At 43.6% G+C, this 24,435-nt stretch overlaps 1 protein-coding gene across 1 annotated transcript in view; it reads right to left on the reverse strand.

The window, feature by feature from the left end:
• Positions 1-24,435, reverse strand: part of TRIO (trio Rho guanine nucleotide exchange factor) — a 331,715-nt gene that overhangs the window by 71,608 nt on the left and 235,672 nt on the right. The window contains 3 exon segments of the mRNA XM_079145182.1: positions 6,419-6,662; positions 18,312-18,411; positions 19,154-19,296. Of these exon segments, the coding sequence (XP_079001308.1) occupies positions 6,419-6,662; positions 18,312-18,411; positions 19,154-19,296 (487 nt within the window).

A 24,435-nucleotide genomic window follows, 5' to 3' on the forward strand; every position in this document is an offset into this window, starting at 1 on the left:
GAGTCTCCAGGAACAGGGCCTGGGCTCATTCATCCCTTTGTTTGAAGGAATTACAAGTGATCCTAAATAGTATAAATAGCATAAATAGCATAAATAGTATATTTATGCTATTTATGCTATTTATTTTTAGCATATTTATGCTATTATTTATTTATGCTATTTATTTATTTATGCTATTTATTTATTTTATGCTATTTATTTTATATTTATGCTAAGTAGCATAAATAGTATATTTCTTAACTTTATAAGTAATGGCTCCAGCAAATAGATCTACAAAGAATATGAATGTTTAAAGTAAAAACAAGAACAAACACATGCAGAACCTGACAGAGCACAAACCAACTGCTCTGCTCTGCACCACTAACAACCCTGCTGAGACGGTGCTCCAGGTGAAGACTCCCCCTGGCCGGGGCCTCTGCAGAAGCTCCCTCCCGTGACTCCCCATGCCCACGTCTATTTCCTCAGTGTACCGAGGTTGCAGGGCTGGCTCTCTGAGGGGCTCTATGATCCTAGAGCTTATCTGCAGTTCGTCTGTCACACTAAGTTTAGCACTGTATGTATCTACAGCCATCATTCCTGGTAAAATCTGTTCAAGTACTTCCAGTGAGTTCCTGGACAGTTCCCTGTAGATCTTTAATGGTTGCTGGAGCTCCCATTTAACCGAGACTGTCCTTTTCAGGATACCCTGATGCTAGCATTTGTGTTGAAATATTTGTTAACTAGGCAAAGATTCATTCTGTTCTCTCCTCACCTCCACAGACTCATCTGGATAAATTACTTTTTTCCTTCAGGATTTTTCAATTTTTATTTATTTAGTGACATGGAACAGGGACTATATGAGTGGGTGTGTGCTTATGGGTACATGCATATGCATAAGTGTGTGCACACGTGTGTGAGAAGCAAGGCCTTATAAGACATGCTAGGAAACTGGATTTCATTCTGTGACAAATGGAAGAAATCTCAGTAAGAGTTCTAAGATGGGATTTATGTTTTAGGTGCACTCAGAGAGGGCAAGTAAGGCCGAGAGGTTGGGTGACAGGAGATGGGCAAGAAAATCCCTGGGAGAGAGCTTGTGGGGAGGCAAGAAAGTGGCCCAGGGTTTAGGTCAGAAAAAGGACATCTCAGACAGCTTCAAATGAAAATCTCTTCCTTTTAACTTGGGTTAAAGAAAATGCCCATTTAATTGAAAGCAATCATGTATCACTGTGTTTATGAGTGTAATCTCTGTGCTTCTTTACAGTGACCACAGCCAGCCTAGATGAGATCTGAGTTAGATGGGTAGGTGTTACATACAGTGAGCCAAAAACCTGGAGGACTGTTTTGGGGATACCCTTTACCACAGTAAAATGTAGGGTGCTGAGGCACAGCTCCTGGGTTTCAAGGTTCAAGCCAGCAAGCAAGAGGCTTTATTTCTCATGCTTGTATTTCCTTATTTTTCATGTTTGTTGTAAATAAATCACTCTTTTACCTCTTTAAAATGAAATGCAGGTAACTGAAGCTCATGCTACACAAAAGAGAAAAAAAACCTTTATGATCATGAATAGCTTTTAGAGAGGTGAAGGCTGATTTTTGTAAGTGGGCATGTCCCTCCAGACATATCAAAGCACTGGCAAAAACAGCACCTGCTACCTCACTGTGAGCTGGCAAAAGGTAAAGGCAGAAGTTTTGAATGAGACGTTTTATTCAGAAAAACTTTCTAAAAAATGTGAATGTAGAATGTCAGAGAGTTGGCAAGGGCCTTAGTGTCAGCCATTTCCACTCTGTCCCAGCCCAGGGATGTCACCAAAGACACAGGCAGGATCAGAACTCAGGCCAAGAGCAAGCCCGCCAGCTGAGCGTGCCCTTCTAGAGGCTTCCACCACCAATGCTGCGCTTACCAGAGAGGTCTCCTCTTAAGGCTGCATTTTGGCAGAACTGTGTTGGGGCTGAGAGTGGCCCACCGCACTGCTGCACGAGGCAGGCGCGACCTGAGCGGGCAGTGTGCACGCGTGAGCGTCCTGGCAGTCTCCCAGGGGCAGAGAGCTGGTGAGCACAATGAAAGGACCTCCGAGGACGGATGGCTGAATCTTCCTTCCTTACAGAAACGGCGGCAGAGTAAGAGAGATTCTCCGTGTGCTCCAACACTCACCCTGCAGAATGCTGCTGCCATTATTTGGCCAGGTCAGTGACAGCAACGATTCTGTATTTCTTTCGATTCTCATCCCACTCCCTCTGGGCACTGCTCCGCCGAGTGCCCGCGCACTGTTCCTGGCAGGCTTCCCTGGAGCTGGGCACTGGGATCATCTGCATAACAGCTCTTAGTTGTGAAGGCAGAACGATCAACAGGTCAGGTAAGAGTGGTATACAGCAAAGGGGGTGCTGTGAATTGGTCTTATCAGGAACAGAAACATTTCTGATATTCCTGTGTACTTTCTGTAACCAAGAATACGGAAACGGATGGAAGTCCCACAAGCTGGGACAGTGGAAGGGAAAACATGAACAGGATTAACTGAGATTAGAGGCAGTTACCTGACACTTGTTTCCACAGAGTCAGTTTATTCCCAAGAGAGTGCAAGGAGTGAGGTGGTCCTCAGTGTGGGCAGCAACCTAGACATGCTGAGGGAAGACACGAGTTTCTACACTGAGGCCTTGCTCCAGATTCTGAGGCCATAGCGAATCCACAGACTGATCAAGCACAGGACTCACTAAATCCTTTTTCTATTTTAGTAAGCTCAGCACCCGCTGAACTTGAGACTGAGATACTGTGAGAAAGAAGGACATAGAGAGCAAGACCAGGGGAACTGTCAAACCCCATATCTGATTACATATGATGCGACCTGCCAAAATAATCTTTTCTATTTCCATAAAATGGAAAACCCTTCTCAATGAAATAATGTTCAAAATGGAGTCTAGTTCCAGATACAATTATATTTTCCTGAAAACCAAGTTGTGTAATTAAATTTAAAAAAATTTAAGTAACCTGTGTTCTTATCCTCACATCAAATCACTTTAAGGATCTAGGTATGAGGAAATTAAAAAAACACCTGGTCATCATGAATCCCAAGTGTTCTCACTGCCTAACAGACTTTAGCCAGGCTTCAGAATCACCAGGGCAACCTGGGCACCACTCACCGAGTACTAGGCCTTTCTTGGCTGATATGAATATTTATGCTCATTGTAATCCTTCAAATAGCTTATTGTTCACAAGCAAATAGATACTTAATCTTAACAGGTGTGGTTTTTTATTTTTAAAATATTTTTAGTTGTAGATGGACACAATACCTTTATTCATTTATCTTTATGTGGTGCTGAGGATCGAACCCAGTGCCTCGCACATGCTAGTCAAGTGCTCTACACTAAGCTACAGCCACAGACCCAACAGGTACAGTCTTTACATTTAAAATTTAAGGAGCTATAAGTTGTTTGACAAGGAAATTACGAAACTGACAGAGACATGGAAGCTGAGAAAAGTATGGAACCAGAGATTGAGAATGTGCTCCTTCTTCCTTACCACAAAGTCAGAGCAGTATCAGAGTCACCAATGAAACTATCATTAGAGATTAACAGTGATGAGAACAGATATGTACTGACTGTATCTTCCTGTCAGAAATGTGAAGGTATACAAGATCCAAGACCATTTGTGATCTAACACTGCCAAGGGTCTAACCCAGACCCAAGAATAGTTCTGACGGAGTTTTATGAGAGAAGGGGCAGTATTTACATTGCTCACTGTCATGTCCTCCAAGCCCATAAGAGCTGTTATGATGAAAGGGGGCTCAAAATGAGGTGTCAGGTGAGCAGAGGCATGTGGGTGATGTGTCAACAGCCCAGCACACACCAATACATTATCAACCACAGTGGCATGCACAGAACAGGAAGAAGCGGAAGGGATGGGCTGTTGGTCGAGTGGACTCATCAAGGCCTCTTCCATCCCAAGGTGGCAGAGGCCTCAGGTGAGTCTCTTTGTCCTTCTGGATTTCATTCCTATGTTCTCATTTCTTGTTGCACTTTGATGAAGTCCTTTGATGAAGGACTCTAGAATCCTAGAAAAAGACTCTGGCAAGGATGTCTGACTCCTGGGCTTGATCCTGGAGAGGATTCTCTGCCACAGGGTTAGTTGAAAAGCCTGAAGGAAGATTTTCCCTCCCTTGACTTCCTGTCTTGTCACTGCCCAAGTCCTAGCACCGAAGAGAACAGATTCATCTGTGTTACCTGACATTATAGGGGAAATAAGGAAGCGAGGGGAATGAACACCTCAGCCCTCAATGTGGACTGTTGTTCCTAACAGTCTTAATCCCCGAAGAAACCCCTCTTGGTAAGGATCAGGTCTGTGAGGGAAAGAAGTAATTTCTCAGGTGTTAGAACATCACAGAAAGTCAGAGAAAAAAGCAAAATGGCACGCAACTTAGGAACTAGCCATAACCAACCTCCATCAGTTTTCAGGACAAAATCAAGTACGGCAAACACTTAGTTCTTTCTCCTCGGCTAGCCTGCAATTGAGAACACCAGGAAGCAAGGAACACGCTGCGGGAAGGGCACATACAAAAAGGAATCTTTCAGAACAAGTCTATTTGTGGCATGCTCAGGTTCACCCGGCTCCTCAGGGGGTCAGATTAACTTAAGGAAAAAAGCTGTGCTTTATTTTCAACTCAAACTCATGGATTTAATATATTTTGCAAACTCAAACACCCTGGAAGTGGGATGGGAGACACCATGCAGCATGGACCTCTGTCTGAACTCAGAAGCCCTGCCTCAAAGTCCAACATGCTCGACACACAACAATTTTGCCAGAAAGGAAATCGGAACCACAGCTTTTGGCCAAAATCTGAAAATTTTCTGTCTTTCTCTCCATTATTTCTCCTGGAGAAATAATAGGTTTACTTTTCCTGTTTTTTACCGAAGTGAAGAGTCCAGGGCATAGCTGGCCTATCATTAATGAGGTGAGCTAGTGGGCAGAGGCATCCTGTGCAGCTTCGTCCAGCTCAAGGGGACGAGACTACACTTGTGGCAGCTGGAGGGTGGCCCAGACCCTGTCATGAGGGATTTGAGGAGGGCACAGGGGGAAGGGAGCCACTGGAATGCCCTAAGATTAACGGAAAACAGATATGCAAGAGTATAGTGATGCTCTCAGGAAGGGAAAACAAACGGTATACCCTGAATCTGGGAGAACTGTCCATTCACTAGTATTGCACAAAAATGAGGATGCAGTAAGGCTGAAGTGTACAGTGCTACCTCCTCTGCACTTTTATAGAAGCTACAGTTTCTTCAAATGGCTGAAGTCTCAGTTGCTTTTCACTGCAATAAAGAGTCAGTGAGCACCATCCAACAAAAATATACTATCAGCTGCATAAGTGAACCAAAATGTTCTAGTAGCCATGCTTTGAAAAGTAAAAGTAGGCAATTTTAATAATACATCTTATTTAACCCATTCTGAAATACATTATTTTAATGTGTAATGACTATAAAATAATGACATATTTTTTGCACAAAAATTCAGCACACTTTGTACCTGTAGTGTACTTTACAGCTCAATCCAGATGAGCCACATTTCAAGGGCGTAGCAGCCACATCTGTCTCACACCTGCCACAGTGGGCATTTGGGATAAAAACTCTGTAGTATCAATAAGAACCTGTCATGGATCGATGTAGATAAAACACAGGAGCAGTCCTGCTCCAATTACCACACTCTAAGAGAGATGCCTACGAATGCCAAATCCTGCTGTGTTCACATGCCCTGTTACTCCAGTTTAAAAGCTTGTCTTCCAAAAGTTTCCTCTCTTGTCAGTAGTAAAGCTCTGCATGAAAGTGGCTTTGGGCGGCCTTGCCTCCCAGGACCCAGCTCAGTCCCCTCTACATGAAAGCAGCTGGGGAATCTGGGATGTCCTGAGATGGAGTTACAGTGGACTGGTTAAGCTCTAGGGCCTGTGTGTTTGACCTCCTAGAATTTAATGCAAATAAATAGATGAAAGTTAAAACGATCCATGTGGTGGCATCCTGATTAAGGAGAGGTTGAGTATGGTCTCATCTCCTTTACCTATTACCTCCCATACCTATTTTCACACCAAGATGTTCCCTTAGCCATGCTTTAAAAAGTGTAAGAAAAATTAGGTAATTAGGTAGGAGCAGGCAGTTCTGGAACACCTGAAGAGAGCACTTCCTGCTCTCCCTTCTTCATTTGTGAATGACACTGGCCCCAAAGAGCAGTACCTCCTCCTCCTCTAAGCTGATGCCTCGTCTTATTACAACACCTTGGGAAGCGAGATCCCTTCTGAGTTAACAGGTGGAATCCTCACTTCCACCCTAGCTCTGGCGGTTCAGAAATGCCAGGCAGACTGGTGATGACTGATGGCAGGATGGGCTGGAAGCACACGCACGAGCAGGCAGCAAGGAGTGGCAGCCAAGGCTCTGGCACCCTCTCCCGTGGCCTCCTGACGCCTACCTTTGTGGTTGAAGATGCCCTCCATCTCCATGCTGCTTCTGGAGTGGGCAATGCACAGCGAGCCGCAGGGGACCAGGCCTTCCGCCGCGGGGGATCGGTCAGTGGTGCGCACCAGGCACCAGTCAGGCTTGTCGTGGGGCCGCTCCAACACCTCCACTGTCTGGCCACGCCGGATGGTCAGCTCGTTACTGTTGCAGGCCGTGAAGTCGTGGATCACCACTGTCAGCTCACAGCCACCAGAGAGCTGCGGAGGGACAGAGGAAGAGGGACAGGTCAGCAGCACAAGCCACTGAGCCTTCATGGGCAGGCTGTGAACTCAGCTAGGATTTTCACCACCCATTCTGCGATGGGGCAAAGGCGTGGCCAGTCACCAGGGGAGAGCTCCCCGGTTGCACTGCCCTGCGCTTCACTCTGGAACCACGTGACAGCAATGTCAACTTCATGTTCTCGCCTGTGGTTGAAATTTTCTAGGGGTTCAGAGTCAGAATCAGATGTGATTTTTTAGGAGCATCCAAATCTCTTTGTTCCTGAGACATTCTATCTCCCTCCAAAAAGGGCTACATACTAATTTTAAAACTTTTAGCAAATGAAAACTGCTTAAGAGGTATTTGGGGGATTATAGTGAAATATGACGATAAAATGGGATAAAGTCCTATTCCAAATTTTGCTGTGTGGTGATGGAGCATCTCCTGCTTTGGAGCAAGCAGGCTCTAGGCATCAGGTGAACAGGAAGGAAACAGCCCCAAGAGCGGGAGGCTGAAAAGGCAATGGGCCTGTGATTCTGGAACATCTTGTTCAGGGTGCTTTGAGAACTCCCCATTCCTCCATTTTATCCTCATATTTCAAAATAATCCCTGAAGTAGTCTTGAAGCACTTTTTATTAGCTTGCTTTAAGTTAAAAAAATGACCATACAGCACTTTTTGAAGAGGGAGACGATGTCTCCATTCAAAGAAATTGTGAAGCTCTGCAAACACACCTGCCCCTGAAAGATGGCTCTCCTCGTGCCACTCCTGGTCCTCACCCTCAGAACCCAGAGCCGTCCTCTGGCCTCCCCACGTTTGCCTGTGCTGATCCTGTCAACCTGAAATCCTCTTTCTTCTCTCCTTTCACTGTGCTCATTCCCACTTCCTGCTGAGTGAAATCCTACCATCTCTTAGGCCCTCTGAGGCACATTCATTGATTCCATGTGGACACCCTCAGGGACCTCTGCTGGTGAAACCAGGACATGGCCTTCTCATTACTACTGGACGTGTATGGCCTGTGCCCTGCTGTGTCTTCCCCTGGACTAGAAGCTCCTTGGAGACAGGGCTCATAAGCTCATTAATGTCTCTGCTGTGAATGAATCTTGTGACTAGCTCCTTGTCCCCAGGTCCCATCTCTCCTGTGTCTCCACTGTCCCTGTGTGGGCTTTTCAACATACTCTCAGCTGTTACTCCAAGGATGCACCAGCCGGCAGCCCCATGCTTCTGATTTCTGCTGGGCAACTTGGCATGCTCTTTCCCTCCCACACAGTGAAGCTAGGACAAAACTCATGCCCCCGCTTCCATCTGTTTCTCTTCCGGTGTTGCCTCTTTGGTGATGGTATCACCAATAAGTCATTTTAGCTCAACAAACCTCATTTTCTGTGCCCTCCCCACCAAATGCTGTCAACAGACTCCAGGGTGGCTTTTGATTCCCTACTTTCCCTGCACACCTACACCAGTCACTGCATTTGGGTTTCTGCAGTGACTGCCTAAGTGAACATCTGAACAATGCTGTCAGTGACCATTTCAAAATGTGGATCGTCATATTCAAAAACAGACACAAACTCTTTGGCACAGGATTGAAGTGCCCACAAGCAGTCCCTCGCCACACTGCCAGGATCATGTGCCCATCTGTTTCTTCTAAGACGGGTCCTGCAAACACTTGGTTTACATCATGCTCAGAGCCCCATGACCCCAATTTGTGTACAAAGCCTCCCACCCTAGCACCCTGGGAAGTTTCTCCCATACATGCCATCCTCAGCACAGCTTACGCTTCAGTTCTGGAATGAGCTGTGTCTGTGTGGGCCCTCACCACCAGGAAGTAGCACTGGGTCACACTCCCATGAACCTTCCATACCCTGTCTACGAGGGCAGAGACAGAGCTGGTCACAGTCACCTCCGAGTCCCCAGTACCAACGAGAGCAGTTGGTAAAGCAGAGGCTTTCACAGACCCACTGTTGAACAGCTTGCGACTCCTGAAGCTTGCCTGGTGTTCTGTGTGTGCTTTGCATTCTATAACCAAATGCTTGCTTAAGTAAGAGAAAAGAGTTCGCTCGGATGATGAAGGCGGTGCCTTTGGAAAACAGAAATGATATGGCTTCTCCTCTGTAACTTCAGGACCTCACAGTGCCCGTGTTTCAACTGAGGACGCCCAGTCCTTATGGTCACACAAAGGGCATTAGCAGACAGGTCACAAGGGTTATGGCAAGGGACAGGAAGTGTCCCTGAGGAGGGAGTGGGAGGACTGCTCAGCCTCGTGCTGGGAAACATCCCCTACCATTCCCAGAGTCCTCTGGACACAGTACAGACCTGGAGAACGGGGCATTTGTGTATCCTGCAATGGCTCACGTTCCTGAACTGTGTCCTGGCCCACCTGTCCATGCTGAGGACCTTGGCTGTATTGTCACACTCTGTGCTGTTGACTACCCTTCTGTTCTAACAGCCTGTCTCTTAAGAGAAGGTTTAGAGATTTGCAATAAAAAACACATCCTTTAGACACCCACAAAGAGCAAAACAAAACAAAACTTCCATGACGAAGTACCATTATAGACAAAAATGAGTCATCTTTGCTAGGCCATACAGAAAATGCTCACAAATGTTTAAGTCCCCTTTAAATTTTACAAACGCCTCTGGAAAACTATGCTAATTTTCACAAGTTTCTTAACGGCCAAAGATGCTAAAAGTCAAAGTCTGGAAAGGAATCTTCTTCTTAGTGCCCCCTATTTTATAAATTGTTAATCCCTATAAAAGGAGGAGTGATGCTTCCTGTCCCAGAGGGCCAGTGAAGAACTTCCAAGTAGTCCAGCTGGCCACGGCCCCAGGACCCTCCCTCCTAGGACCTGGTGGCCCTGCCGGGACTCCTGCATGACCACTGGCCGGGCTCCTTTCCTGAGCCGGTGCTGGCAGAAGCCCTCCTGACGGCCTGGACACTCTTCCAGCAGCCCCCACCGCTGCCCCGAGAAGGACACCACTTCGGCCCAGCCCTCGGCCTGCTCCTTCTCCAGAGTCTTATTGACTCTGCAGACCAGTCAAAGCTGAGGGCGGGTTTCATGGGTCAGGGGAGGGTGGGAAAGGGAGAGGAGGCTGCCCAGGAAGGAGGATCAAGCTAGACTTTATTTCTGGCACTAATTCTTTTCAGTCCCTTACAGAGATATCAAAAATGATTGGAAACATCTGTGTACTTGACAGAGCATAAGAAATAAAAATTGAGCCTGTTCTGATGAAGAATCATGCATTAAGTTAAAAAAAATTTTAAAGGTTTTCCAGAATTTAAGAAAGTCCAGTACCAGAATATTTCAAATAGTACTAAAATGATCACTTAAAAATGTCTTCATCTCTCTCAATCAGTCAATTGGCTTTACCAATAAGAAGAGATAAGAATGATATAATTAAGGGAAGTTTTAAATGGATTTTGTTCCCCAGAGAAGAGTTGTTATTTTTTTTTAATGTTCACATTTAAATATTTTAAACTTCTTGCTACAAAGCATCTCTTCAAAGATCAGGTTTGTTTGAAAGAAGTCTTTTTTTTTTTTTTAAGAGACTTTAACAACTATTTTGAGGAAGCAATGTAAATCAGAACTGCTTTTTTTTTTTTTTTTGGTACTGGGAATTGAACCAAGGGATGCTTACCATGGAGACACAGCCCCTTATTATTTTTTATTTTGAGGCAGGGGCTCACTAAGTTGCTTAGGGCCTTGCTAAGTTGCAGAGGTTGGCCTCGCACTTGTGATCCTCCTGCCTCAGCCTTCAGAGTTGCTGGGACTGTAGGCATACATCAACCATGCCTGGCAACAGCAATGATTTTCAAGAATTAAATTCTTAACTAGAAAAAGTTCAGAAAACACATGGTACATCACTAAGTATATGGAGGTCTTCCTCGCTCCCAGGGATATTCTACCCCCACTGACCCAATTTCATTCTCTGCTGACAGAAACACCATTTCATTTGACTATTTGAAATTTCACTTTTCTTTTTCACACGTACTTTGTGGAAGCTTTCACAGTATCTTTTCACTTCTGTATTGTTACAGACTTCTCTCATGGCTCCTGAATTCAAGACTTTAGTTCAGAAATGCAATTTATTCCATGACTCACACTTGTGAAACTCACATCAGAAGACAGACTTTAAAAAGTATTTCAGATTTTCACCTTTAAAATATTAATGTGGTTACCAATAAGCGTGATGATTAAATGACCTTGAAATTGAACCATGGGCCACAGACCCCACCAATGATGTGCCTCTTCCAAAGACCACACCACTTTCCTCTAAAGGGCTAACAAGGGACTGCCACCAAACCAAACATCTGTGTGATTTGCAAAATCAAATCAGGGCTTCTTTGCCCGAATTTTCTCCAGAATGACTGAAAGTGAACAATTTGCTGTGTTTCATATGAAGGAATGAAATACTTGTCTCTGACTGCAGGCTTACAAACCCTCAACAATCACTACATGAAAGAGTTCTACTCTTTAAGTTGTCCCATAGCACACGGTCACCTTGCCTGAACCTGTTCGTGCTGTGCACCCACACAGGCCACGATTTCTTGGGGATTTCTTGTGTACCCTCGCTCATGACCTTCTCCCACTCCTCACAGCGTCCCCCACCCTGGCGTACAATGAACGGGGCAGTTTTATGTTACAAGAACCTATATTTCTTGATAGAGAACAGCAAACACCTGGTTTGAATCACCCAGCAAGATGAGCTCTCCGTCTGGAGGAGGCGGCTCTTTAAGAATGGGCTGGTGGGCAACGCAGCCTCCTGCAAGCGATTCTATTTCAAGAGCCAAAGTCCTAATGTGCTGAAGATCGACTGCAGGAGAGTATCTGGCCAGTTTTCTGAAAGCAATTCAAAAGGAAAGGGGGAATGTGGTCTAATAAAAGCCATTTTCCCCTAAAGAACAAAGTGTATCAACTCTTGTGAACAGTCATACCCTACAGCCCTGCTATGTTCAGCCATTCAGAAACCTCACAAAAGACTCTTGCAGTTTTGTAAAGGTTTCTCACAGAGCAGACCAAAAAAAAAAAAAAAAAGATTATTTGGTTAAAGGGGATTAGAGAGTGTAGTTCCATTACTGGGAATGGTTAAAGAAAAGGCAACCGCAGGCCGCCTGAACAATCCCCCGGAGAAATGCTATCATGCCCCAGGATCCCGCCCACTGCTGGGCGATTTCACGAAGACTGGGCCTATTAGCTGCCATTCTAACAGCACAAATAGCAGGCCTCCCAAGCTCACACCAACACCCACGCTGGTTTACAGAAGGCCAAATCCAAGGAGACGTGTTCAGTAAACTCTGCTGTCCAGAGTTTGAAAGAGGACCTCTGTGATAAGCCTTTTTTTTTTTTTTTTTGTGATAAGCTTTTATACACTGGAGGTACACGAAGAAATCTGTGAAAACTTAAGAATGGTGAAGATGGCAAATTTTATATTATGGCTCTTTTTATCACAATGAAAAAAAAAAAAAAAAAAGAAGAGAAATCTATGTGTAAAATGTTTTCCAAAACCAGTAGTTTAATATATTCAACATTTTATCCACAAAAGAAAAAGTGAGCATAGTATTTAGGGATGTTATTTCCTCTGCTCTTCACCAAAATGACCACCACTGTTTTTTATTATTATTATTATTTTTTTTTTCAGTACTGGGGATGGTACATGCCAGGCAAGCACACTACCCTGAGTCACACCCCCAGCCTCCACACTGATTTTCTGATGTGAAAAGAAGTCTTGGAAGGGCTTCTTGAGTGGGTTAAATATGTGAATTGGAATGAAATTTTAGAAGTAAAAAGGCTGAATTTAAAAGATGCAATCCAAAAGGCAAACTTTACCCGTCCAAGGTCAATTGGAGCAAGGGAGATCCATAGGCAGCAGGCTGAGGGCTTGCCCAGGTGGAGGAGGACCAATGCGGCATCCAGCTTGTGGGTGTGACCACACCGAGAGTGGCCAACACCTCCCATGGAGGGCTGGCAGCGTGCTAATTAAAAGCTCTGCTGCCTGTGAAGCAGAAGAGGAGCTGGGAAGAAGAGGGCCACAGGAAACCACCTGGCCCCGAGGCTCTCGAGAATGAGCAGCTTCTTTGGACAATTTCACCCAAAGAAATCTGTTTGCTGTTTTCCTTTTGTCTTTAAGGAGGAACTCCAGTCTGAAGAACTAACATTAACCAGCTAATATCACCCAGTGAATTGAGGCCCTCACCAAGAGGGAAGAGCCTCAAGTCTGAATTAAAACTTTATCATCATCTTCAATAGGATGTTTGATCATGTCATGTAAAATTTACATTTAAAAACGCTATTTAGTGCCCCGCTATTTTTATAAACACTTTTAATTTGTTGTTCTAACCAAACATTACTTAACAGAAAAAGCCCTTTCTCGGAACTGAGGCTTCCTACTTAAGCCTGGGGGATTTTGTTTTTCTGATTGTATAAAGTAATCAGAGCCTACATTAATTTTGTGGTTTTACCCTAGTACTTAAAAATCATCTAAGAAAATACTAAAAAAAAAAAAAAGGCATGGTCACTTAGAAAAATAGAGAACAAAGTTGGTAAAAGAAGGAAACAAACACCACATGGAATCTATCACAGCACCTATCATAAAGGAAGGCTCACATGGTGAGCCTCAGTAAGTATGTAAAAGCATGAGCCTACTCTGTGAGCATTCTGAGGTCACTGTACGTGTGGTGACCACACTGCTGGGCAGTTGTGTTAACAAGAGCATGCCCTGCAGTAACTGTGCCCATTCAGTTCACAGTTGGTGTGCTGCTGATACGCCACCAAGGAGCATAGCCCAGGCACAAGAGCCAAGTGATTCATTCCTAGAACAGTTCCAGTTCCTAATGAGCACAAGTACCTTCTAAATCCACTGCGATCATCAGTGTCCAGATAGAGGAAAGCGGGGCCAATGCAGACGGCGACCCGCAACAGCAGTAACGGAGTCAATGACCACACAGTGAGGGAGTGGAAAGGCACTTTATCACTAGGACACAAGATAGCCAACGTCCCTGCGGGGTTCCAGACACGCCAGGTACTGTTCTACAAGCCCACTAGAAATGTCCACATGTCCAATGCTCACAGCCACATGAGGGCACTATTATTATTTTCCCCATTTACAGATGGACAAACTGAAGCACAGAGAAACTGGGTAATGAGGAAGCCACCGAGGCTAAAGGCCTGCTGGTAAGCGCGTCTTTGTTCTTGACCATCTGCTCTTTGGCGTGTCACATTCTGTGTTACTACTGTGTGTGGTCTGAGCAGAGAATGATCACATGAGATCCAGAGCGCTGTGTTGGAGGAGAAGAAAACCACACCCTGCTTTGCAGAAAGACTGCAGAATTTAACGACTCGATTTCATACTTAGATGGGGCAAACCTACCTGAGGTCCTGGGAAACTCAAAGCTCTGCAGACCAAGAGATTGAGTACCTTCTCTCTGAGCAAGGGAGCAGGGAGCCTTTCAGGGCCAGGTCCAGAGCTCACCTTCTCCTGCCAGAGGTCATTCTGTGCCTTTCTGAGCCAGGAAGGGTGAATGGAGGCAGGATGCAAGAACATAGGACGTGCTCAGCAGGTTGAATGCAAGCATTCTTAGACAGATCTACTTCCTTTCTCAGGACAGCGAGTTAAGCCTATTTAAGAATGTACTGTCATTAACTAAATACTACCCTGACTGCAATTTATACAAGTCTAACCAAGTTTCTGAGGTATAGAATGTCACTTGGCAAACTTTTTAAACTACATATCCCAACACAGTACTATAGCTTCATTAAGAATAACTTTAACCACTTTCTTCTTCAAATATGTGGATTCATACAGTCATGTTATAAGCTTAGGTGGAGTTCATGCAAATATTGGTCTCAACTGAATTTTTCCCTAATTAGAAATAAGAACTGCATTATCTGAGGTCCCAAAGACAGCTCAGGAGCGGGGCCTATTGCTCGGGCTGCTTTTCCACGGGGCTTCATCTTGTTTCAGGGATTTTGTTTGGTGCCCATATTTTCTGTTTTCCTCATAATATAAATTTTAGCTAACTGATACAAATTACCGACTAATAAAGACAGGCAGAAAGGGTATAAAACGGCTTCATTAATATAACTACAGATATTGAGTTCTGATACAAATTACAGACTAATAAAGACAGGCAGAAAGGGTATAAAACGGCTTCATTAATATAACTACAGATATTGAGTTCTGATACAAATTACAGACTAATAAAGACAGGCAGAAAGGGTATAAAACGGCTTCATTAATATAACTACAGATATTGAGTTCTGAATTCAGCTCCAGCATGAAATAATGAGGTCTAGGAAATGACAGCTGATTGAATCCACATTCTGTTTTTGGCTCTGCAAGCCTCATCTGGCCTGGCTCCTCAATGCCCCAGGGCTGGCTCAGCACTCTTCTCCCTACCTCAGGGACATGTGCTCAGCATGGGTGAGATAAGAATCTGGAAAGCATTTGATTTTTTTGGAACCTGAATTACATTTTCATAAGATCATTTTATCGGTGTAAGTACCATGAATGTCAGCAAGAATCGGTGCTAAATTTACTTCTGGAACAAAGAGACAGTGTATTTTAAAAACTGATATTCTCAAAAGCAGGACACATGCTTGTGGAGCATGTGGCTTCTGTCCTGATCAGCCCTGGGAGCTCTGCTGACCCTGCTCCCTGGAAAGAGGGTGTCTCTGGGTCCTAAACCTTTTGTGCCTCATCTGAGAATTACTAAAAGCCCTGACAGATAAGTTATTCCTTCAGAATTGTCCAAGAGGCCAAGCCAAAAACATCCCCCACCCAGTTTCTGAAAGGAAACCAAATTCCATGATAAGGACTAACTCATAACAGACATCATAAATTAGGCAAAGCAGGCAGATCGTCATTAAGAAACTTCCCTTGCCAGACCCATCTGCCCAAGTCATCAGGGGCTGCTTAAATTGAAAAGTGTAGGGTGGAGACAAATGAGCAAAGACTCGGCCTCTGGAGATAAGGGGGCTGCTGGTTAAGAAAGTGAGTGTTTTACAAGTGACTCAGGACAGGATGTAGTTCCCTAATTTTCAAAACAATATCCTCTTGAATCATCTACTGACCCTGAAATATTCCAGCAGAGAAACATGAAACGGGCAATGAGCAAAAGAAAGCCTCATGAAGCCATGAAGGCAGGCCACAGGGGAGGGAGTGAACACACTCCTTCCTTGTCAGAAAGTCCCCAACTCCAAGTCTCACAGGTGCTGATGCTACTCAAACATGGGCCCCAGGGAATGAACACAGCCTCCCACCTCTATTGCCGTGGGAAGACATTCCGTCCCTTTATTGTACTTCAGGGACTGGGAAGGACCTGCGGTCTCAGTGAAGGGCACTGAAGGAAGTGCATGCTGTGTTCATGAACAGAAACGTGGTGTGGGGGCACACGCTGCTGAGCGAGCAGCCCTGGGAGGAGGAGCGGGGGGCGGCCTTCAGGGGTTTCAGAGCTCAGGAGTGAACTTCAGAGAATGCACATTCAAGGGGCAGATGCATGCTGGCGAGTTGTCCTCAGGGGTGAAACACCTACATGGGGTTCTTTTAAATTCTGATATCCCAGTGGACTCCCAAAGTCGAGTGTTTATTTCTACAAACCCATGCCTTCCTGTCAGATTTATGCTTCCTCTTCCAAGTTCACATAAGCCGCACCATGCTCTAGCACACCTCAAGTAGTACTAGCTTTACCATTCCTAATTCCAGGAGAGAGCCTTCTGTGAATCCCAAGCTGCCACACACCTCAGTGAACCAGGGCTGTCCTGGAGGCCAAGGGGAGATGGGTACTAGCAAGTGAGTCCTCCGCCTGGCAGTAGCAAGGTGTGGCTCTGGACACCTCCATCTGACTGACAAGCCAGAGGCTCAAGAGCACCTTTGGGAAGGAGAGGGCATTTCTAGACTCACAAAGCCACCACCCACTTATCCACAAACTACCTGAAAAATGTCACCTTGCTTCCTGTGTCAACCTCCAGGGAAGTCTTACCTAAACTTCCATAGGCAACTTTTTACATGAGTCTCTTTAGCAATTTCATTCTTATGACTGCTTGATTGATTATGAACTTTTAAACTCTTTTCTGGGGCAAACCCCAGAATAGGTCCATGAGAGTATATCTTGAAAGAACGTGAACTTGGGGATAGATAGTGATTCTAAGAGAGTCTGTGAAATGCCCTGAGTCTAAGCAGCCATTCCCTCCACTCTCAGCAACAGCTGTCTGACTTTCCTCCAGGTGGTGGGCTCAAACAAACTGACTACATAACTCAATTGCTTGACTATTTAAAAATAGGACAAAAACAAAAATCACAAAACACCCAAAGTAATCAGTATTACTCTAACAAAATATTTCCAAGTTCTAACCATAGTTTTCTAAACTAAATGGTCATGGGAAGGGACCTAGGCAAGAAATACTCTTGGGTACCAAGTGCCTAAACATGTCAATTATCTGATTTCTTACTATTACTATTGGCAAGAAATAATTATCTGTTGAATGTTAATAACAGGCTCTGATCAAAATAAAATGAGATATTCTCCAGTGCTGTCCTGGAAACCACAATGTCCAAGACCATGAATTCTGCAAAACTGAGAGAAATTACCAAGGTCTGGGACTTGGGGATATGCCATCTGAAGTAATTCCCCAAATGCTGGACTGGGTCTCTCCAGCTGTCCTTTCCCAAGATCAGGAGGACCAGACAGTGCCCCCTGCTACAGATGAGTGGGCTTGGGAACACTAGAGGAGGGCAGACGTCTACAGCCTATAGCTCACGACTTGGTCTTAGGTAACAAAGTGTAGCTTGTACTGGAGAGTGAGAAACTCAGGAATTCTGAACTGATGATTTAAATAAAACCCCTATTTACTGTCAAATTAAAAAAATAACAATTTGTCCTAGCATTCTAGAAATATAACAGAAGACTTCATCAAGATAACTGTTCCTACTGGCTCCAACCCAGGTCTGCTCTGGTATTTTGTCTGTCTCGTAAACCCAGGATTCCAAATTGTACTGTCAATTTATTTTGCAGGTTTTTTGGATTCTATCCAAAAATCATGGGATGCTACTTCTGAAGAAGGCATTTCTACGTATGTTTTTTGGTAAAAATCAGATCCATCCTTCCAGTGATCATTATGCTGCAAACTCCAGGGCACATTTTCTGTGTTCTGTGTACCCCAGGCTCTGAGGGGGCACCTCAGGCCACCATGGAGGATGCTAGCACCCCTGCTTCAGCCAGAGCAGCTCCACTCTTAAGTCCACTTGATGTTAGATTTTATTTCAATAGGCTCTTTTTTTTTTTTTTTGTGGTGCTGGGGATTGAACCCAGGGCCTTGTGCTTGGGAGGCAAGTGCTCTACCAACTGAGCTATATCCCCAGTCCTCAATAGGCTCTTTTGATAAAATAAAATAAAAAAGAGAGCACACTGCCTTTGAATATCTTGACACCAGTGTGATTGAGGTCTGAATGGGAAGTGCTGAGCGATTCTGAATCTTCAGGACTAAGCCTTTTCACCCTTAACCCCCACAGTCTCTGTCCCCTGCTATGGTTACCTGGTACCACTACTGCTATATGGCAAGTGTTTGAATACTTTGATGACAAACTGTCATGTATAGACAGCAGCTTTGGCCAGACACTACCTACTCTGGCCTCTCCACAGAAAATGCCAGAGATAGCTCACCTTATCGCTATCCAGTGTGTTCTGAGACGTTCGGGAGGCGATGGAAATTGTATCAGGCTGGCTGCTGCCATCCCCTTGGCTGTCCAGGTCCTCTCCATCCCTGGTGGTACAAAGAAACTTTCAGTTCCTGATTGGATTGGTGAAGATCACCTGTCAGTCACTGGAGAAATAACAGATTTGCTGAAAGAGGTGCCTGTCAGTCATGTGATGGTCCAGGACCAATGTTATATTACTAACATGACTCACTGTCTTGGGCACAAGCTTTTTGCTAGTGCTATGCTAAGTGTTTAACATCTAACATTCCAATGAATTCTCAACATTTTTTTTTTTTTAAAGCCTCTTAGGATTATTATTATGTCCATTTCAGGACTGAGAAAGCAAAAATGTCTAGATGCTTCATAACTTGTCAGAAGTAACATGCATGACTTACACATGTGTACTCTGCAGTTCTCCAGGTGGGAGAGAGTTTGGGTGTTTGCACATAGCCTTTTATTTGCTTTAGAGTAATGGGCAGTTTCAGCACTAAGAATGTTATATGAGAATGGTACTTCAAACACATACCTCAAAATGTCTGAAAGAATGATTTTGCGGGGAGGTACTGTGGATTGAACCCAGGGGCCCTTAACCTCAGAGGCACATCCCCAGACCTTTTTATATTTTATTTTGAGACAGGGTCTCACAAGGTTGCTCAGCACGAAATTGCTGAGGCTGATTTTGACCTTGCATTCCTCCTGCCTCAGCCTCCTGACCACTGGGATTAGAAGCGTGTGCCCCCGTGCCCAACAGAAAAATGATTCTTGAAAAATGGGGAGTGGATGTTGCCAAACGCCTCGGGCACTCACCTCCTCCCCTTCTGTCTCGTGGCTGGCGCTGTCTTGGGGATGTGAATGGGCTCCTTCAGGGCTCCTTTCAGGTGGATGGTTCTCTCCTGTATCACTTCACGGATGTGCTTTATCCAGTCCTGCTTGTTCTCGATACTGGAAGCCTGAACGAGGTGTCAGAATTGCTCAGGATCAAGCAGGGCTCTTTCCACAACCTGCACCAACCACACCACGTCTTCTGCATCCCCTGAGTTTCCCATTTTCAAAAGAACTTCTCAGCAGAAGAGCAATTATATCTTATGCTTACTCTGCCACCAAATAAATGACTCTAACTTTCTCTATTTTATGGCATATATATTATTCAAGATCTCTGACTGTTCTAATAATCCATCATTCTCCAGCCCCCAAACCTTTCAGGTTGCCATGGAGAAATATGAAAAAAAAACAGCCACCCGAAACTGAAGCATCACTGAGGTTATTTAAGAGACACTATGTATTGGTCAGTGGCCAGCAAACTGTTAGCAGGGAAGTGGGCAAACCCCACAATCCTGCTTCCTCATCCACTGGGCTCCTGGGATGCAGCTACTGGCAGGTCCCTCAGGTGGAATCTCCCACTGACTTCCACAGAGACTCCTTGGAGGGCCATCACCATCCTCCTTATCAATGAGGAACATGGACAAGGATACATTCAAAATGTGCTCCAGGCCACAGTCACCAGCTGCCAATCACCTGTAGTGGACTTACGTCAATCCCACTAGAATTAGGGGAAATGTTCTCTTGAAATGGTACAGGTATACTCAGTAAGTATCTCTTGAACAAATGCATGTGGCATTATTTTTTCCACTAATTCTCTATTTGCTCTGCTTCCAAGGAGGTTTTTTGTTTGTTTTGTTTTCTTTTCTACATGTTCTGAGCATTAGTAACGGTTTTCTAATTTCCTTGTGGCAAACACCCACCTCCTATGACATAACCACAATTCCTTGTAAATGATTAAATAATCGTCATTGGGATCATAGATGAGGTCATGAAGGGAGGGGCACCCAACAATTCTCACTGAGAACCTTGTTTTTGAAAACAGAAAACCAAAGCCATGTTGAGAAAGAAATTAAAATCAATAACCCTCTTTGTATATAAAATGTGTAAAGTAGAGGACATGTCTTTAAAGTTATTAAGAATAATTACTGGGAAATAAATGAAGGGAAAAACTTTGAAAAGTACAGATCTATTGGAATGTAAATGCCTGATACTAACATTTGGAGATTAAACAAAGAAAAGTATAAGAGAAAGAACATTTGGAAGAGTTTAGAACCAAATGAAAAAAATTGTTAATATGGTTCAGAATGAAAAAAAATTCTTACGCAAATTGATCATGGCATTTATGGGAGTACACAAACAGTGTCATTTTTTCATAAATCGTACAGGTAACTCAACTGGAATGCCAAGTGAAAGGCAGCGCTTGGCTGAGAAGGGAGTAATTTGTTTCATATTCCGAGCAATTTCCAACTGTTTTAAGTTGATGATTTAGACATAAAATTCTCCTTTCCAGACTAAACAAGTAAAAAAAGACCACCGTTTTGTTTTACAACTACCAGGCCATCGCCATCATGGTCATTACCACCACTGACATCCCACTGCCACGACCAGGGCCACGGCACCTCCACCTGCACCACATTCACACTCCCAGCATCCACCCGCCGCCACACAGCGCCACATGCTACACCAGCACTGACCAGCACCACCCGCCATCTGTCAGCATCACTACATCAGAACCCAACCTCCCCCTCACTGCCCTCAGCAGCACCGGCTACACCACTGTCCACATCCTTACCACCATGTGCACTGTCATCGGTCACTCTCTGTTGTCACTAGCACCACCGATGCACATCATGACCGACGCCCTCGTTACCACCAGCATCGTTTAAACCAGCGTATCTACAGGCTGCACCACCATCACCCAAATTGGCACCAACACTTCTTTTTCTATCACCCTCCTCACACCACAACCTCTACACCATCACCACCACCACAAGCAGTCTATGAAATTAAAGCACATCTTACTTTCTTCAGTCCTTCCTTGAAAGCTGCAAAGAATTAAAAACTCAAAATTCCCTAGAAAATTTTCACCTAGTAAATACTGCACTAAGTCTTATTCTTCAACTGTGTCAGGGGCATTTGAAATAAATTCTAAGTGAAAACAGTTCACATCTAGCACTATTTCTCAGAAACACCCTTTGGGCATTTACCACTTCAGCTCATGTGAATAGTTTATATACATCAGAGATTTTAGGATCTTGAGTGTACTTTAACAATTTTACATGTTAGAAAAATTCAGTTATCTAAAATTCAGCTATCAGTGTAAAGTGTACTCTAAATAAGAAAACACTGGGCTGGTAATCGTATATTCACTGTAAAACAATCCACTGTTAACATCTGAATAAAGACCTTACCAACATAATGGCTTCTCCAGTCAGTAGTTACTAAAGAGCAGACTCAAAGAAGAGCAAGGTACAGATAAACAACTCAGAGTTGCCGGAAATACCAAAGAGATTAAAAGGTATGCAAGAGACACAATAACTCACATGCAAGTTCACGCACCAGTTCCCACTACACTTTGGCTCATCTCCAATACTCTACAAATCATTAGCAACGTCTTCCTCAAAACATTCCAAAGTCACTTATGGTCTTTCCAGACAGTTCAAAACGACAGTTTCATCTGTATTTCCTCAAATACAGAAGGGTGGTAGTGGGGCGGTGGGGGGGGCAGCATATGTGAGAGATCCTTAGAATTCTGTCATTCCTAGGTTAGTAAAACCAAAGCGGTGTTGAAACCAAATATGCAAAGATATTTTCCTCTCCCCAAAACTATATATCCAACAGTACCCTTGGTAGATTTGAATTTTAAATAATAATAGTATCAAATTCTGTTACTGAGAACTAGATCTCCTTTTTACCCTGCTTCCAAACGAGAAAGCCAAAGAGGACCCTGTGAAGATTCTTGGCACATTTGGTCTCAACTTCCTGTCAAAGGTTCTCACACTCTCCTTCTCTGGAAACTGCAGGTCAAGTGTGCAAGGAGAGTTACTGGGGTGTATCTCAGTCCTCCTATACTTCTACTTCTTGCATCTCTTAAACAATCAATTAATTAATTCTTTTACTTTTTATTTTTATTTTTTTAGGGCGAGGCACTGGGGCACTAGGATTTAACCTGAGGACCATTTACCATTGAGCTACACCCCCTACTCTTTTACTTTTTGAGCCAGGAGCTCACCAAGTTGCTTAAGCCTCACTAGGAAGCCTTGAACTTGCAATCCTCCTGCCACCGCTTCCCAAGTTGTTGGGGTTACAGGCTTGTGCTACCATGCCCAGTAGAATACGCTAATTCTTTTATTTTTTTTTAAGGGGAATAAATTTTTTTTAATATATATATATATATTTTTTTTTTACTTTTACAGACTGAATTTTGATTCATTGCACACAAATGGGGTACAACTTTTCGTTTCTATGGTTATACATGATGTAGATTCATACGTGTACATAATGATGTCTCAGTCCACCGTCTTTCATACCCCTGCCCCTCCACTCTCTCATTCCCCTCTATGTAATCTAAAGTTCCTCCATTCTTCTCTCACCTCCCCACAGCCCCACCCCCATCATGTATCATCATCCACTTGTCAGGGAAAACATTTGGCCTTTGGTTTTGGGGGGTTGGCTTATTTCACTTGCATGATATTCTCTAATTCCATCATTCTTTTGAAGACTAACCTAACAGAATTTTTAAATTTTTTATTTGTTTTAATTAGTTATACACGGTAATAGAATGCACTTTAATACATCATATATAGATGGAATATAATTTCTCATTCTTCTGGTTGTACATGATGTAGAATCCCACTGGTTGTATAGTTATATGTGTACATAGGGTAATAATATCTGATTCATTCTACTATCCTTGCTGCCCCATACCCCCTTTCCCTCCCCTCTACCTAGTCTAAAGTAACTATTCCTCCATAGCCCCCCCATTATTGTGAATTAGCATCTGCATATCAGAGAAAATAGTCAGCCTTTGATTTATTGGAATTGGCTTATTTTGCTTAGCATGATATTCTTCAGTTCCATCCATTTACCAGCAAATGCCATAATTTCACTTCTTTAAGGCTGAGTAATATTTCATCATGTATATACATATATGTATGTATATACAAACACACACACACACACACACACACACACACATATCACTTTTTTTATCCATTCGTCTGTTGAAGGGCACCTAGGTTGGTTCCGTAATTTAGTTATCATGAGTTGAGCTACTATAAACATTGATGTGGTTGTGTCACTGTAATATGCTGATTTTAAGTCCTTTGGGTATAAACCGAGAAACAGGATAGCTGGGTCAATGGTGGCTCCATTCCAAGTTTTCTGAGGAATCTTCATACTGCTTTCCATAATGGTTGCATCAATTTATAGTCCCACCAGCAATGTATGAGTGCACCTTTTCTCCCACATCCACTCCATCATTTATTGTTGTTTGTATTCTTGATAAATGCCATTATGACTGGGGTAAGATGAAATCCTAGCTTTGATTTGCATTTCTCTCATTACAAGAGATGTTGAACATTTTTTCATATATTTGTTGATCAACTGTATTTCTTCTTCAGTGAAGTCTGTTCAGTTCCTTAGCCCATTTGTTAACTGGTTTATTTGGGTTTTTTTGGTGTTAAGTGTTTTGAGTTCTTTATATATCCTGGAAATGAATGCTCTATCTGAGGTGCATGTGGTAAAGTTTTGCTCCCATCTATAGCATCTCTCTTCATGTTATTGATTCCTTTGCTGAGCAGAAGCTTTTAGTTTGAATCCATGCCATTTATTGGTATTTGATTTAACTGTTTGCGCTTTAGGAGTCTTGTTAACAAAGTCAGATCCTAGGCCGACATGCTGAAGATTTGAGCATACTTTTTCTTCTAGTAGTTGAAGGGTCTCTGTCTGGTATTGTGATGCCTCCTGCTTCACTTTTCTTGCTAAGGATTGCTTTGGCTATTCTGGTTCTCTTATTTTTCCAAATGAATTTCATGATTGCTTTTTCTATTTCTATGGAGAACATCATTGGGATTTTAATAGGAATTGCATTAAATCTGTATAACCCTTTAGGTAGTATGTCCATGTTGACAGTATTAATTTTGCCTATCCAAGAGCATGGAAAATCTTTTCATCTAAGGTCTTCTTCAATTTCTTTAGTGTTCTGTAGTTTTCATTGTAGAGGTCTTTCACCTCTTTGGTTAGATTGATTCCCAAGCATTTTTTCC

Source organism: Sciurus vulgaris, assembly GCF_902686455.1.
Source record: "Sciurus vulgaris genome assembly, chromosome: 6".
In the NCBI taxonomy this organism is placed as follows: domain Eukaryota; kingdom Metazoa; phylum Chordata; class Mammalia; order Rodentia; family Sciuridae; genus Sciurus; species Sciurus vulgaris.